The 18,123-nt window shown below is 44.7% G+C and overlaps 1 protein-coding gene across 1 annotated transcript in view; it reads right to left on the bottom strand.

Annotated features, from left to right (window-relative positions):
- DMRT1 (doublesex and mab-3 related transcription factor 1) overlaps positions 1–16,044 on the bottom strand; it is a 96,886-nt gene extending 80,842 nt beyond the window's left edge. Inside the window, exons 1-2 of the mRNA XM_036261905.1 lie at positions 15,664–16,044; positions 11,617–11,839 (exon numbers count right to left, since the gene is read on the bottom strand). Of these exons, the coding sequence (XP_036117798.1) occupies positions 11,617–11,839; positions 15,664–16,044 (604 nt within the window). The remainder of the gene's footprint in view (positions 1–11,616; positions 11,840–15,663) is intronic.
- Positions 16,045–18,123: the final 2,079 nt, after the last annotated feature.

The following is an 18,123-nucleotide window of genomic DNA, read 5'->3' as shown; positions in this document are numbered from 1 at the left end:
AGCTAATGGGTATAGAGTTCCTTTTAGGAGACAAAAACGGTCCAGTTAGGTTATGGTGATGGTTGCAAAGCTCTGAGAATTTACTAAAAACAATGAATTGTACACTTCAAATAGATGCATTGTATAGCATATGAATTACACCTTAAGCTGTTAAATTACATTTTCATGTTTAGCCACTTAAAAATCCACATTTAGCCCTGTCCGGTTTTGCTCAGTGGTTAGAGCATCAGCCCGCAAACGAACAGTTGCAGGTTCAATTCTGGTCAAGGGCACATACCCATGGGTTGCGGTTAGGTCCCAGCCCCAGTTGAGGTCATGTAGGAGGCAACCAGTCAACGTGTCGCTCTCACATTGATGTTTCTCTCTCTCTCTCTCTCCCTTCCCACTATGTCTGAAGATCAATGGAAAAAATTTCCCCAGATGAAAATAAAAAAAAAATTAAAAATCCACATTTAAAAAAATATTATAGCCTGGTTGGTGTGGCTCAGTGGTTGAGCATCGACCCATGCACCAAAAGGTAACTGGTTCAATTTGTGGTCAGGGCACATGCCCAGGCTGTAGGCCCGATCCCCAGTGGGGTGCATGCAGGAGGCAGCCAATCGATGTTCTTTCTTATCGATGTTTCTATCTCTCTCTCCTTCTCCTTTCCTCTCTCTCTAAAATTAATAAAGAAAAAAAGATTTTTTTAATATTATAAAACAAAATGCACATTGAAGATCAATGATTTTACTCTCTGACACCTGCAGGTCAGGTTGGTTCATGATCACTAATCTAGTATTTTAAAGCACAACTTCACATCTAACCATTGTTATTCATTCAACATCTACTATAAAGCCAGGCACTGTACTATACACATGAATAAAATGCAATTCTTGCCCTTAAGATTACATTTTCATAAAAGAGATATAAATGTAAACCAATCAAATGTTTCCATGCCTTTTACATATGCTGGTTACAACACTAATTTGTGACTCTAAATCCTATATTTACCTTTTTTTAACTGTTTTCTAAATTTCCTTTCTAATAGTTGTAACTGCTTTACAGAAATACTGTTTACAGAGAATATCTATCAGACTAACTGCTATATTTGATATATAAGCAAAGACTGCCCTGGCAAATAAAATTGAGACACTATTTAAAACAACAGGCTATCAGCCCAGCCAGCATGGCTCAGTGGACTGAGCATCCTCCCACGGACTGAGAGGCCCCAGTTCAATTCCCAGTCAGGGTACATGCCCAGGGTTGTGGGCTTGGTCCTCAGTAGGGGGTGTGCAGGAGGCAGCCGGTCAATGTTTTCTCTCACATCGATGTTTTTCTCTCTCTCTCTCTCCCTTCCTCTCTCTCTAAAAAATTAATAAAAATGTATTTAAAATTAAAAAAAAAACAGACTATCAGAATGGTAGTACCATTAATGTTAAGTGTTTCCTTTCACTCAAGCCTCCAACTTAAGGAGTTGCTTCAATTTAAGTTTTTTCTGTTAGACATCCTGGAAATTTTTTAAACTCTGAAAGTAAAACTGGGGAATGCTTTTATCTAAAGGCATTTATTTTAAAACCAAATATCTACATTTTCCATTCTACCTGAAACCGACAGTTCTATCTAAAAGCAAATGAAGCTCCTTTATATAAAGGGCCAGAGTCCTTTAAAAATAAACTCTTGACAATGAAAAAAAAAATAGAGGAAGATATAAAAAAAGTGGAAGCATATACCTTGTTCACAGATTGAAAGAACTGACATTATTAAAATGTCCATACTACACAAAGCAATCTATAGTTTCAATGAAATCCCCATTAAAATACCAACAACATTATTTCACAGAACTAGAACATTTCAAAAGCTTACATGGAACCAAAAAAGACCCTGAATAGCCACAGCAAGCTTGAAAAAGAAGAACAAAGTAGGAGGGATCACAATACTAGATATCAGGTTATACTGCAAAGCCATTGTAATCAAAACAGCCTGGTACTGGCACAAGAACAGGCATATAGACCAGTGGAACAGAAGAGAAAACCCAGAAATGGACCCAAGTCATTATGCTCAATTAATATTTGAAAAAGGTAGCAAGAGCATACAGTGGAGTAAAGACAGCCTCTTCAATAAATGGTGTTGGGAAAATTGGACAGTTACATGCAAAAAATGAAACTAGACCACCAACTTACATCATACACAAGAATAAATGAATCCATAAAAATCCTAGAAAAAATGTAGGCAACAGAATTTCAGACATTACACGCAGCAGAATTTTTACTGATACAACGCCTAAGGCAAGAGAAACAAAAGAGAAAAATGAAAAAATGGGACTACATCAAACTAAAAGCTTCTGCACAGCAAAAGAAACAACGACCAAAATGGAAAGGAAACCCACTATATGGGAGAGCACAATTTCCAACAATACATCACATAAGGGGTTAATTTCCTAAATTTATAGAGTACTCATACAACTCAACAAAAGGAAGGCAAATAATCCAATTAAAAATGGGTAGAGGACCTGAATAGACACTTCTGCAAACAGGACATACAAATGGCCAAGAGACAGGAAAAAATGCTCAACGTCACTAACCATCAGCGAGATGCAAATTAAAACGACTATGAGGTATCACCTCACACCTGCCAGAATGGATGCCATCAACAAATAATCAAACAACAAGTGCTGGAGGGGGTGTGGAGAAAAGGGGATTCTACTACACTGTTGGTGCAATTGCAGACTGGTGCAGCCACTGTGGAAAACAATATGGTGTTACCTCAAAAAATTAAAAATGGAACTGCCATTTTACCCAGTGATCCCATTTCTAGGAATATACCCTAAGAAGCTCAAAACACCAATCAGAAAGAATATATGTACCCCTATGCTCACAGCAGCACTATTTACAATTTACACTATTTACAACAGCTAAGATCTGGAAACAGCCCAACTGCCCATCAGTAGATTAGTGGATAAAAAAGCTGTGGTACATATACACAATGGAATTGTAAGAAAGAAAGATCTCGTACCCTTAAGACGACATGGAGGGACCTGGAGAGTGTTACGCTAACTGAAATTAGCCAGTCAGAGAAAGACAAGTATCACATGATCTCACTTATTTGTGGAATATAATGAACAAAATAAGCTGATGAACAAAACAGACCCAGAGACATAGAAGTAGGGTTCAGACTGACAAACCTCAGAGAAGCGGGGCAGGGGAGAGGGAAGAGATAAACAAATAACTTATGCATATAAGCATAACCAATGGACACAGACAACAATGCTGGGGGCAGGCAGTGGGAATTGGAGGGGAAAAAAACCTCTCAAACTAATTTGGGTAAAATGTTTCGGTTGTTCATTTGAATGAAGAACCTCTTTCGGTACAATACTGAGAAACTGCAAAGATAAAAATGGACATATTATTTTAAATGTAAATAACTCTACAGAGGGCAGTAAAATTACTGTGTGACACTATAATGGTGTGTGCATGTCATTATAAATTTGTCCAAACCCAAAGAATAGACATCACAAGGGCAAACCCTAGTATCGACTATGGACTTGGGGTGATTCTGGTATGTCAATAGGTCACCAATTATAGCAAATGCACCACTCTTATGGGGGTGTTGACAATGGGGGAGGCTGTGTATGTGGGGGGCAGGGGATAAATGGAAAATCTCTGAACCTTCCTCTCAATTTCGCTGTGAACCTATAACTGCTCTAAAGAATAGTTTATTTTTGAAACAAGCTCATAAAGAACAGACTGACAACTGTTGGAGAGGGGTTTGCAGGGCTGGGTGAAAAAGGTGACGATATTAAGCAAAGGAAAAATAACTTGTGATTACAGACAACAGCATGGTGATTACCAGAGGGGAAGGGGGATAGGGAGGCAGAAAAAGGTAGGGGGAGAAATGGTGATAGGAGACCTGACTTGGGGTGGTAAACACATAATATATAGTTGACTTATTATAGAATTGTACACCTAAAACCTACATCATTTTATTAAGCAATATCACCCCAATAAATCCAATTAAAAATAGATCATTTTCTAATTAAAAATTCACTATCATTTATTTTTCTTTATTGATTTTAGAGAGAGAGAAAGGGAGAGGGAGAGAGAAATAGAAACATTGATGAGAGAGAACACTGACTGGCTGCCTCCTGCATGTCCCCCACTGGGCATTGGGCCCATAACCTGGGCATGTATCCTTACAAGGCATCGAACTGGCGACCTCTTGGTGCATGGGTTGACGCTCAACCATTGAGCCACACCAGCTGGTCAAAAATTCAGTATCTTTAATCAATTGATCAGCCACATTTCTTCCTGGTAAAAAGTGCATGGGGACATCGCTCCATTTTCATACTACCACAGTTCATCTTCGTAAAGCATTTAAGCACTTAGAAGACATACAGCGGCCCTGGCCAGTTTGGCTCAGCGGTTAGAGTGTCGGCCTGCGGTCCGGAGAGACCCGGGTTCGGTTCCCGCTAAGGGCATGTGCCTTGGTTGCAGTTTGTCCCCGGCCCTGGTTGGTCGTGCGGGTGGCAACCACTCGATGTGTCCCTTCACGTCGATGTTTCTCTCTCTCTCTCCCCCTTCCTCTCTCTCCCTCCCACTCTATCTGTACAAAAAATGGAAAAATATCCTCGGGTGAGGATAAAAAAAGAAGACATACAGCGAAATATGTTTCCCTACCTTGTGTGCCTGCTTTCCCTCCCTTCCCATCGCTCCCTTCTCTCTCTCTGCATTCAGAAATGGAATTCCCGCTACAGAGAAGTGAAGGAGGGGCCCCATCATCACCAGACACAGAGCTGCCTGACCCTTCCAACAGGGGAAAGGTGAGTGAAAGTGGGCCATAGGCCACAGGAGGCTGGCTGCCCGGGGAAGGCCCAAGACGGCAGGAGGTGGTTTGATGTGGGGGAGTGTAAATGCGAATGTGTAGAAGTCCAGGATGCTCCAGGAGGGAGGACCCTAAGGGAGATAACATTCAGGTCCTTACGTACAAAGGATGCACGTGCAGAATGGAATTATCTACAACGCAACCCTTCATCTGACAGCTCTGCACAGAAAAGCAGAGGCAAAGCACTAGGCAGACCTTAGTGTGAGCACCGGGTAAAACAGCAATCCACTGGCTGCACAGGAAGTTGGAGGAAAAGCAGAATATAAAATAAAACAGAACAGCCCAAAGAGGAGGGATGCCTGAGACATTTTTTAAAGTAAGTTCGTAACTTTTGAAATAAGAAATATATTTTATGCTAAAATTTGAAAAGTAAAACCACAGAGATAATCCTGAAGTTACTATTAATTCATAGTCCTTTATAATCCAAAATAATCACCTTTTTTTTTCTGGGTGCCCCAAAAATGGCTGGGAAGAAACTATTTACTAATTAATACAGTATCTGCTAGCATCTCATCCTGCTAGTATAAGAAACAGAAATGAACAGGGCATTTCTTCAAAAGGCTGTTTCTTCCATAGTAATTCCCACAATCACAGATGAAAATAATAACAAAAATCTTTTATACCCATCATTTGAGGAATCTTTACTCAATGTTTTGGCCAATCTTAGCCTATCTTTGGCTTACGATTGTAGAGACTTTTTGCTAAGGTACATGGTCAGTTCTCCAATTAAACAATAGCTTGGTAAATCCAATTGCCTTCGAAGTGTCCTCAGAATTCAGCCAATATTCTCAGCAATAATTCTTGGGTGTTTCTCACTCTCTGGCACTTGCACAAGCCAAAGGGAGATAACTAAGAAATTTCAAGGGCATGAAAATCTCAAGTTTCACTAAGCTACTGCCCTGTAGACACTAAACAAAAGGAACTAGAAAGAGGAGGTTAGCAACTTGCCCCCAGGTGAGCCAGGATGGTACATTCTACTATTCCATAACTCCTACCACTGTTGCCAAACCATTTCAAATCCTAGCCTTCCAAAGCTGTTTTAATTTTTAATTTTTTTATCCTCACCTGAGGACATTTTTGCATTTATCTTCAGATAGAGTGGAAGGGAGAGAAGGGGGAGAGAGAGAGAAACATTGATGTGAGGGAGACACATCAACTGGTTGCCACCCACACCCACAAAACAACTCCAAGCTGTTTTAAATGAAAATGAAAAGCCTGGCTGGTTTGGCTCAGCGGTTAGAGCACTGGCCTGCGGTGCAGAGAGGCCCGGGTTCGGTTCCCGCTAAGGGCGCGTACCTTGGTTGCAGTTTGTCCCCGGCCCTGGTTGGGTCGTGAGGGTGGCAACCACTCGATGTGTCCCTTTCACATCGATGTCTCTCTCTCTCTCTCTCTCTTCTCTCTCTCTCTCTCTCTTCCTCGCTCTCCCTCCCACTCTATCTGAACAAAAAATGGAAAAAATGTCCTTGGGTGAGGATAAAAATAAAATAAATGAAAAAGATAAATTAACACAGGTGTCAACAATACACTTCCATTATGTTAAAAATATAAATACATATGAAAATGATCAATAAACACATATGCTTGTACATGTAGCACGCAATCCTGGAATGACAAACAGAAAAGGCCTGTAGTTTGGAATTGGAAGAACAATTATCTTTAACTGGATATGTTTTTGTACTATATAAATGAGTATCTGTAGAAAGTTCAACATTATTTTAAATAAATCCTAATCTCTGGAAACGTAATATGAGCTACTTATTTGTTATCAGCGAGCGAGCTATCTAAGAAGTCAGGCCCCATGTGCTGCATTAAACTTAGACACTCTCCAGTCAGTCAGTCAGTCACAGTCTCTGGTTCCTTCTCTCCCACTTCCTCAACCCCTTCCTCCTTTCTCCATCTATGTATTAATGTACTTTAATGCTACTGGCATTCCTGTTTCTCTCTTGCTCATATCCCAGCCCAGTCCGGAAGTTATGGATCCCAACTCAAGAATTTTAGTAGAAGTCCAGTGAGTGATGTTGATGTATCTGAGGCTCCTACCCCATTGAGATGAGCTGGTGAGGGAGAAGCCCATCTCCTTTGGCAGGGATGCCCCCCCCAACCCACACCTGAGCACCCTGTTGGCTTCCACATTCCCCTCCCTTTGAGTGTTCATTCAAGACTCCAAAATGACTCCAAGGTCTATCAACTCCAGAGGCAAAGAAGGGAATCTAGTCACATCTTTCTTGAGCCCGAACCTTCTATCTTGCTTTCCTGCTGCTTCTATTTGTAATTTTCCCTAATGCTACCTGAAATGCCCTGGGAGAACTTCTTTGTCATTCTGAACTCCATCTAGCCTGAAATCCTTCTCTAAAGCTCCGATATCTTGGGGGTACAATCAAACTCTGACATCCCTTCCTCCAAGGTGGAATGCAGGACAGCAGGCTAGATCAAGTTCACCTGTGATGCCCTAACAAAATGCCAAGCATTGACATTTACCATCACTTCCCCTGTATTACTCCCCATGAAGACCAGTGGCTGCAGCCTTCTATGCTAACGAAGAATGGCACAGACTTTTGCCTCTAACATTGTTCTTATTGCCCATTAGCCCTAAATCCCTTCTGAGGATTAAACCATGCCTCTCAGCATAATTGTCCATTTTCCAAAGAAACATGGCTACTGTTCCCACAGCCTCTCTTCACAGGCGGCTAAATGAAAAGTCCATGGGCTTTGGGACTGGCAGGCCTGTGCTAAATCCCAGTTCCACTCAGCTTTATTCTGAGGCAGCTTCCTTACCACTGGTTTCCTTATTTGTAAATGGGAATAATTCCTACCTCCTACAATGTTTGTGAACATCAGTGCCTCTCTACACTCCTGACACACCCAGTTTCCATTTCAGCCCTCCAGCTAAATCCGTCACATCAGTCCTGACAAGGTATGTATGATTTGGTAATTAACTTTAGACACAGCTTAAAATCCCAAAGTATAAAGATCATACATCTGATAGACTCCTTCCTTCTTCTGAAAAGGAAAGTTTGGAAACTGTTGTAAGTATTTGAGAAACCAAGCCAAAAGAAAAAAAAAAAAAGGAAATAATACATTCCCTTTGTTAACTACAGAACCTCTAGCCCCAGTAACACACAGTGACAGACACATCAATCTGAAACATAGAAATTATGGTTCCACCACTTACCTGCTTACCTTCTCCTTTGTAACGGTCAAGAATCAGAGAATCTTCGAAACCCTCAAGACTCCCTCCCCGCTTTTTTGAAGAGGAAACAAAAGGTCCAGAGAGTTTAAGTGGCATATTCCAAGTTGCACAGCTAGTTAATGACAGGCAGCTGAGTAACTTGAGCTCAATGGTTAAACACAGCAAACTGAGTAACTCATGACATTATTAGAGGAGAGGTACCATACTGCAAGGCTGTAGTTCACAGAACCTCAGCAGGCTCTATGTATATGCTGGGAATCTCAGCATATTTATTAAACATAATAATATATGCATTTACTGCCAATAGGATTTCACATCTTTGGTGGATTTTCTTAGAGCTTCTGAATTCTGAACCAGGGCCATCAAACAGACCTTTGCAAGAAATGGAAATGCACACAGTCCAGCATGGGAGGCCTCAGCTGTAGGTGCCTACTGAGCACTGGAAATGTAGCTAGTGCAGATGAGGGACTGAATAATTAAAATTTAGGATTATATTTTTATTGTGGTAAAGGACACACAAAATCTACCATCTTAACCATTTTTAAGTGCACAGTTCAATGGTATTAAATCATTTATAATGGGCAACCATCACTGTCATCCATATCCACAGCTCTTTTCATCTTGTGAAACCAAACTTCTATTCCAGCGATTTTTAACCCGTGTGCTGCAAGAATTTTTTTTAACATTTTTTTTTTCCTTTATTGATTTTAGAGAGAGAGGAAGGGAGAGGAAGAGAGCGATGGAAACATCAATAAAAGAGAGCATCAATTGGTCTCCTCCTGCATGCCCCCCACTGGGGATCGGGCCCACAACCTGGGCATGTGTCCTGACTGGGAATCAAACCGGCGACCTCTTGGTGCATGGGTTGACACTCAACCACTGAGCCACACCAGCCAGGCATGCTGTAAGAATTTTTAAAACATCAATACCTGACTCTTTAGTCAGGGGCACTGACATCTTTCCCCTTAGATGTCAAATTTAAAAAATGACAATAGCCACCCTGGCCAGTGTGACTCAGTGGTTAGGGCGTCAACCCACCGACCAGAGAGTCCGGAGTTCGGTTACTGCTAAGGGCACGTACCTCGGCTGCAGTTCGTTCCCAGTCCCGGTTGGGTCGTGTGGGTGGCAACCCCTCAATGTCTCTCTCATGTTGATGTTTCTCTCTCTCTCCTCCTCTCTCTCTACCTGAAGATAAATGTAAAACTGTCCTCAGGTGAGGATAAAAAAAAAAAAGAAAAAGAAAAATGACAACAGCCAACACAACAATAGCCGTCCAGTGTGAATGAATAAAAATTATAGCTATTTTTGGTCAAATATATTTTTTGGTGTGCCGCACAATTTTAGTAACTAGTCTCTGTGTGCCAAGAGATGAAAAAGGTTGAAAATCGCTGCTCTGTGCCCATTCAACACTAATTCTCTATTCTCTCCTCTCCCCAGCCCCTGACAACTACCATTCTACTTTCCGTCTATAAGACTTTTGACTATTTAAGTGGAATCACACAGTATTTGTCTTTTTGTGACTGACTTATTTCACTTAGTATAATGTCCTCAAGGTTCATCTACTTTGTAGCATGTGTTAGAACTTCCTTCTTCTTCAAGGCTGAATAATATTCCATTGTATGCATAATACCGCATTTGCTTACCCATTTATCTGTTGATGAACAGAGGCTGCTTCCACATTTTAGCTATTATTAATAATGCTGCTATGAACATGGGTGTACAACTATCTCTTCAAGACCCTCCTTATGATTCTGGGTGTATAACCAGAAGACTAATTACTGGAACATATGGTAATTCTATTTTCAGTTTTTGAGGAACCTCCATACTGTTTTTTCCGTATCAACTGAACCATTTTATAGTTCCACCAACAAAGAGCACTAAGTTTCCCATTTATCCATATCTTCGCCAATGTTATTTTGTGGGGTTTTTTAAATAGTAACCATCTTAATGTGTTGGTCGATATCTCATTATAAGATGGTATCTCAATGTAGTTTTCATTTGCATTTCCCTAATGATCAGTGATATTTAGCATCTTTTCACGTGTATGTTGGTCATTTGTTTAACTTCTTTGGGTGAATGTTTTAATTTCATTTCATTATAATCAATTTAAAGTTTGCCCTGGCCAGTTTGGCTCAGCGGTTAGAGCGTTGGCCTGCGGTCCGGAGAGACCTGGGTTCGGTTCCTGCTAAGGGCATGTACCTCGGTTGCAGTTTGTCCCCGGCCCTGGTTGGTCGTGCGGGTGGCAGCCACTCGATGTGTCCCTTTCACATAGATGTTTCTCTCTCTCTCTCTCTTCCTCTCTCTCCCTCCCACTCTATCTGTACAAAAAATGGAAAAATGTCCTCGGGTGAGGATTAAAAAGAAAAAAATTAAAGTTAAATAGCTACCTGTGGCCCGGCCAGTGTGGCTCAGTGGTTGAGCATCAACCCACGCACCAAGATGTCGCTGATTCGATTCCCGGTCAGGACACATGCCCAGGTTGTGGGCCTGATCCCCAGTGGGAGGCATGCAGGAGGCAGCCAATTGATGTTCTCTCTCATCAATGTTTCTACTTCTCTCTCCCTCTCACTTCCTTTCTCCCTAAAATCAATAAAGAAAAAAAAATTTGCCCTGGCCTGTTTTGCTCAGTGGTTAGAGTGTCGGCCTGCGGTCCAGAGAGACCCGGGTTCGGTTCCCACTAAGGGCACGTACCTCGGTTGCAGTTTGTCCCTGGCCCTGGTTGGGTGGTGTGGGTGGAAACCACTCAATGTGTTCCTTACATGTTGATGTTTCTCTCTCTCTCTCTCTCTCTCTCTCTCTCTCCCTCCCACTCTATCTGAACAAAATATCAAAAAAAGTCCTTGTCTAAGGATAAAAAAAAAAAAAAAAGAAAAATTTTTAAATAGCCACCTGTGACTAGGGGCTTCCATATTGTACAGTGCAGCTCCAGGCCATCATGATGCTTGAGGTAATTTGGAGACCCAGTGCAATAAGCTCAGTGAGCTCTGGAGGCAGATAAACCACTTCAGATACTTTTTAGTTCTGTAGATTTAGTCAGTCACTTAAACTTCCTACACCTCAGTTCTCACATGTGTTAAACAGGACTAATACCTCCTACTGCCGAGAATGCAATGAGGTGAATTAACATACATGTAGCTGCTGGTACAGTGCTAGTACCCGGGAGAGAACATTTAAGCCAGTGCGACATGCCTTCCCTGACTTCCCAGTGCCCACTGAAACGTGATCCAAATGGACTGCAGTCATTTGCCAGAGAAATGGACTTTTAGTTCTAGAAAACAAGGATCTTTAGCTGTCACCAAAAGGACCCAAAAATGGAGGAGTGGATTGAGATGAAATCTGGAAAATCTCACTCCTCTGACATTCTGTGATTCTGACTCTGTCCAGATTCAGTCTTGGCTAATTACCAACAGAAAAGTAAAGCTATTGAAGACCTGCAGAGGAAGAATCCTTGAAGGAAATCCTCTGATGTGGGATGTGGCTCAGGATGGTCCTGAGACTGTTTTGTGGCCACGGCCCTTCTTCTACCCTCATGCTCAGCCACAGTGTGAACCCCGGGTCCCCCAGGTTACCTGCAACTGCAGCGGTCGCGGTGCTGACTGGTGGCAGCGGTGGTGGTGGTGGTGGTGGTGGTGGTGGTGGTGGAGGCTGCGAGGAGCCACTGTTCTCGGTCATCAGACAAGGGTTGTTGCCATTGTTCTCTCTCTTGACAAGCAGCTCAGCCGCAGTGGGCAGCGGGATGGGGTGGCTGATCCCCAGTTCCTCCTCCTGGGCCTGCTGCCTTCGCAGGGCCACCTGGAAGCACAGGGCAGCAGGTCATCCTCCAGCACACCATGAGCATCACTTGTGCAGCCCCACCCACCCAGACATCATGATTCATTAGCTCCAGGTTGAGGCCTGAGAACCTCTCAATTCCACTTAACTATCAGGTGCAGCCGAAGCTGAGAAGTGGTTTAGAGCCAGGGTGTCTGGCCCACAGTAGGTGCTCAAAAAATGTTCATTAAACAAATTAGTATGTAAATTAGAAGGAGATAAGATTGGCTAGGGAGAATCAGGAAAAATTATAGTCAGCCAAGCAGAGGAGTTCAATCTGCAGAGAAGTCAGCACTGATCAATCAGGAAGGCAGGATAATGGGATCACTCACTCCTTCAGTTCCACAATTTGTACAAGGCCATTGTACTGGGGACAACGACCAGCAAGATACAGTAAGACTAGATTATATCCCAAGGTACTCAGTGTTTAAAAGGAGAAACAGGCCCTGGCCAGGTGGCTCAGTTGGTTGGAGCATCACCCAGGACACCAAAAGGTTGCAGGTTCAATTGCCGCTCAGGGCACACACCTGGGTTGCAAGTTCAATCCCTGGTCCGGGCGTATACAGGAGGCAACCAATTGATGCTTCTCTCACATCAATGTTACACTCACTCTCTCTCTCTCCCTCCTCTTCTCTCTCTAAAAATCAGTAAGAAAACAAAGAACTCATGGACAATAGTGGTGATTGGGGGGGGGGGGTGGAGGTGGAAGAGGGCATAGAGGGGATACATGGTGATGGAAAGAATAAAATAAAAATATATCCTCGGGTGAGGATCAAACATAAAGAAATGAATGAAAATCTTAAAAAGGAGAAACAAGAGGCAGATAAGCATGGAACTCTAGACAGAATGTGACCAACACCACAGGAGAGGTACACACCAATCCTACAGAAGAAATTCAGAGACAGAAATGGCTTCAAGTGTAAGAATCAGCCAGAGGCGGTACTGGAGCTGAGCCTATTGGAGCAGAGCCTTGAATATTAGGTTGAGTAGGGCTTAGACAGGTAAGGATGAAGATGCAGAACAAGGGACCGGGGTGGGCAGGAAAGGCGGAGGCTGCTTAGGAAAAACCCTTCAGAGCCTGGGTGGAGGGAGCATATGGAGAAGTAATGGGGAAGAGGGCTGGAAGCTGGTGGTTAAGTCCCTGGAGAAGGGAGAGGCTGGAGACGGAGAGAAAGGGAGAGGACAGGTGGATACTCCAGGCAGGGAAGGAGGAGGCAGATGCAGGCAGAAGGAGATGGCAAGGGCCTCACATACCTAAGAAACTCCTCATGGTCCCTCTTCAATTTATCTTCTTTTAAAATATTGTTAAAGGTTGATAAAAGAGGTGTAAAGAAAATAAATTATATATTTGCTGACTACATGTAACAAAAAAGGGAGACTTTCTGTTGAAATTGACTCTTGGTGATGATAAAATGAGAGAGTACCTGTACCTCAGAGTCCCAAAGACAAACCAATAGTTGAAATCAAAATGATAAACTGGAAGCACAAATACAATTTATATATTGTTTTAGGAAAACTATAGTCCAAATTTAGAAAGATGATTAATTTGGAAGTAATTTTTCTCTTTACAAGAGGAGTCTTCAACTTATAAAAAGGAAAAAGAATACTTAAATAATTAAGATTAAATACGTTTAAATCTTGGATTTTCTATTACTAACCAAGAAGTTTAGATATAAATGATCTGATCAGAAATAATAAAAAATACCCACAAAGCTGTGCAGTATGTCAATGCCTACCTATACCTCAATTTGCACAAATCACATGCATGCACAAAACACACAAAATACTCCATAAACTAAAGACACTTTTATAAAGACCTCTCCAGGGTTCTTAGGAAATGTTATTTATTTATTATCTTCACCCGAGGACATTTTTCCATTTTTTGTTCAGATAGAGTGGGATGGAAAGAGAAGAAGAGAGAGAAACATCCACGCGAAATGGACACATCGAGTGGTCGCCACCGAGGTGCGCGCCCTTAGCGGGAACCGAACCCGGGTCTCTCTGGACCGCAGGCCGATGCTCCAACCGCTGAGCCAAACCGGCCAGGGTGTTAGGAAATGTTATTTAAACAGGTAAAGTGAGGCAATTGATTTTAAAAAACGCAATTATTTTAGAGTCATATCCAAGATCACTTTCAAACTATTTTAAAAAGGACTAAAAAACCAAATAAACCGCTGTTACATGAATTTGAAAGGTTTCATCTAACACAACAAAAGCCTTCTGTTGCGAAAAACACTTAAATTTCGTATTACAAAAGTAATCCCGAGTTGCTTTTGTTTTTAACATCACAGCCTTCTCCCAACTCAGTGCTCCTACTAATAAAGGTTAATTCTAAATGAAGGGCCCTACTCCGATAAATATTTTATTATATTTTGAGGAAAGTTCTCCTAAGCATAGCGCCGCACTATTTAAGCCAACGACCAGATGTTCAGAATATTTTTCTTCTTACAAATGCAATTTAAATGTTCACCAGTTTTTTCTTTCAGTAAGCTTGTTGTGATGCATTTTAACGCTATATTCAGTTTACTCTTTTCCTCCGCTACAGACTAAGCCAAAACCCTATAAAGAAACCAAGAAAAACAACCTGTATTTTCCACGAGCGCACTCACACACAACCTATGAAACCAAAATTTAGTTTAAAACGCGTTTTAAAAAATGTATATAAAAGTATAATCTTAAAAGCATTCGTGCGGTCCTGCTGAACACGCATCAAATCATTTCCAACGGAGATTTACACCTTCCTACCCAAAAGCAGCACGTCGCTGGCCAACATTTCTTGGGTATCTTTGCATTTCCAAAAACCTGTCTGAAAAGGATAAAACTTTTAGCCGGGGAAAAAAAAAAAAGTACATTATTCTCTTCTAAAATCCTTTTAGGATACCAACGACCCTTACTATTTCCGCTACGATGTTCAATTGCTGTCGTGGATTTGCCGCTTTAAAAGGAAAAAAAAGAACCGTGGACGACAGACGAAGCTCCAGGCCCAGCTCTTCTCCCCTGCGCGCATCTGGCGAGCAAGCCGGGAGCGCCCCGCAGGTCCGCGCGGCAGCCCGCGGGAAGGCTCGGGCGGAAAAGGCCGGGCGAACGGCCGCGGCCTCAAGATGGCGAGGCCCCGGCCCGCGAGGGCGCAGACGGGAAGGGCGCCCGGCGCCCGGCGACGGCCACGCGGTGCCGGCGACCATTGCGGCGAACCTTCCAGAAAGACCGCTGCCCGACACGTTATCCAGACGAGCAGCCGGGCTTCGGTTTCGCCCCAACAGGTAGCCCACGCCGGCGCCCTCCGAATTTCCGCGCAACTCTGGGCTGGGGGGCGGAGTCAGGGAGTCCCGGGGGCCCCCCAAGGGGCGAACCCGGCAACTCTGCTGGGGACCAGGGCGGAGATCCCGGGGACCCTGCCCCGGCAGACCGAACCCCGCAACTCTCTGCGGAAGGTTCAGTGCCGGGATGCCAGGGACTCACCAGCGAACCCGGCAACTTTGCTATGAAAGCGGGATCAGAGATTCTGGGGATATCGGGGACCCCCTGAAGAGCGGACCCTGCAAGGCCCTGCGGGAGGGCTGGGTCAGGGATCGCGGGGTTCCCGGAACCGAGCGAACTCCCCGCCTCCCTGCTCCGTCCGCGGGATCGGACCCGAGCCCCCGGGAGCGCGGCGTCGGTGCGTGGCTGGGAGCCCGGGCCAGAGCGCGCCGCGGCCGCGGGCGAGCCCCGCCACCTCCGAACCCCGGCCCTGCGTGGCGCCAGCCAGGCCGGAGGGACTTTCCAGAAAAGTTCGGGGCTGAAGCCGGTTCTTGGGGGCCCGCACTCACCTGCGCGGCCATCACGCGCTGTCTCTCGGCAATCAGGTTGCACTTCTTGCACTGGCAGTCCCGCCACATGCAGAAGCGCTTGTGGCCCTTGAGCGGCGACGCGTAGCCGTGGTTCCTGCATCGCGCGCACTTGGGCAGCCGCGGAGACTTCTTGCTCCCGGCACCCCCGCCGGACGCCCCCGAGCAGCCGCCGCCGCCGCCGCCGCCGCTGCCGCCACCGCCACCGCCGCCGCCGCCGCCGCTGCCTCCGGCGCCCGAGGTTACCAGCAGAGCCCCCGCCACTTTGCCGAAGACCGCCGTCTTGCTCTGCGGCGGTGCCCCGGAGGTGTGCGGGGCTTCCGACGGTGCCGAGGACTTGTTGAATGCGTCGTCGTTGGGCATGGTGCCCCCAAGAGAAGGGCAAGCAAGTACGCTCAGGTCGCCGCCTCGGTCCGAAGACCGCTGCAAGGGGAGCACCCCGCCGACGGCTAGGCTCCAGACAAGGCGCAGGAGGCGTCTGCGCTGCAGCTGGAGCTTGAGCCGGTTGGCGAGGTCTGGACACGAAATGCCCAGAGTAGTGGGGGGTTGTGCCCTTTTATATTTTCTTTTGGCGCGCGCGGCGCAGAACTTTTGGATACTTTTCAGAATGTTCCAGGGACTGTCTGGGCGGGAGAGGGCGCGGCCACGCCCACCGGCCCCCAACTCGGAGAGCAGTGCTCCTGCTTGTAAGCTTGCACAGGCTGCAAACACCGAAGGCATTGCTGCAAGGCCGCTGCACGGAGGGAGCTGGGCTCCCCAGGTCTGGAACAAAGTTGTGCATCCTAGCTGTGCAAGCTGCTTGGAGGAGGTGCAGACCACTCCGTGGGGTCTTGTAGCTCCCCTCCCCCAAGGACACCATTCTGCAAGATCGGTTAGGACAGACTTTGGCAGAAGCCAACTGGGAAAGTGGTTTCTTTCTCTCTTAAAAGAATTTAGTATGAGGTTGAAGGCCTGATAAAAAAGAAGTCGCTGCACTTAAACCCGCAAATAAGACCCTCAGTGTGTGTGGGGTTCAAGCGCGCCAAAAATTGGGCCTTTCTCTTCAGTTCCCCTTTCTTGCACTTGTGTTCATGTGCTCACAAGATTTCTACCTGCTGGCATAACTTTCAAATCTGCAGTTCCAGCCCCTGTTGCTTCTCTCACTGAGGTGTATATAGCTTCTTGCTTTCGAGGCAACTTCACTTAGTATCTGCATTCATGTGAAACTCAGCCTTTTAACATACCTCGTGCAGACATTTATCAAAATTCATTGCACACTTAAGATTTGTACATTTTATTGTACGTATATAATTATACCTCCAAAAAACCGTCAATCATCTTACAGCTTTTGCCCCACCCCCACCCCCAGCTGTGTTTGTCTCTTCTCTCTGTACTTTGCACAGCCAACCATCCCTAAAGGCCTGGTGATCATTTCTTCCTACGCACTCTCTGTAAGGACAGCCCTCCTCATGTCTGAATTTCTGCAGTAGCTTCTAGCTGGTCTCTTTGTCTTCCAGTATATTCCATGCACACAGCCGTTAGTCCCTGTAGTAATTTGGTCTTGTTTTCCATATGAAAAAAAACAAAAACAAAAACTAAAGTTAAAAACCTAAGGCTACTGCTTAAAGGATTTAGAATGATCTCCCTCTGCATCTCTCAGCCTCATATAGTCACCTACCAGTTTGGAGGAGCTCTACATCTTTGCTCAGGGCACTTCCCTAACCTTGCCATGGCCATTGTGCAGCCAGGGGGTTGCCCTTACATCTTTCCCCTGTGCTCCTTGCTTTTGTACTGGGGTTCCAAATTCTGGGCTCCAACCCTAGTGGGCTAGGTCAAAAAAGAATCATGGCCATCCTACCTTGGCTTCTCATCAAAATGGTTGTGTAGTGATCCTCTCTTTCACAGATCAGCATTTTCAGCACTGAGCTCTGAAATCCTCTAACCTGCCTTTCCCATTCTTACTCTGAGGCCCCTCTCACAGGCTCTTTCCCTCCCTGGATATTCTCCCTTAGTGTCTTCTATCTGAAATTAGTTCCTAAAGAAGCTTCTCACTTTACACAAACCTCATAACCTACCACCTATCAAGCCAGTGAAGCCCCACTCCTGTTAGAGGCCAGGGTGCCATTCATCTCATTCTGGAGCCTGTTAAATGATAACCACTATTTTGTTTGGGAATATTACTAAGTCTTCCATTAAAACCAGTGTGCCAGCACTGGCCGGTGTGGCTCTGTGGTTGGAGCGTCAGCCCTCAGACCCAGGGGTCATGGGTTAAATTCCCAGTCAGGGGCATGTACTTGGGTTGTAGGGCCAGTGTGAGCATAGGAGGCAACCAGTTGATGTGATGTGAGACACATCAATGTCTCTGTCTCTGTCTCTGTCTCTCTCCCCCCCTCCCCCCCTCACTCTCTCTTAAAAAAAAAATCAATGGAAAAAATATCCTGGGATGAGGATTAACAAGAACAA

Source organism: Molossus molossus, unplaced genomic scaffold (genome assembly GCF_014108415.1).
Source record: "Molossus molossus isolate mMolMol1 unplaced genomic scaffold, mMolMol1.p scaffold_m16_p_14, whole genome shotgun sequence".
Taxonomy (NCBI): domain Eukaryota; kingdom Metazoa; phylum Chordata; class Mammalia; order Chiroptera; family Molossidae; genus Molossus; species Molossus molossus.
This window is presented reverse-complemented; position numbering and strand designations above follow the sequence as displayed.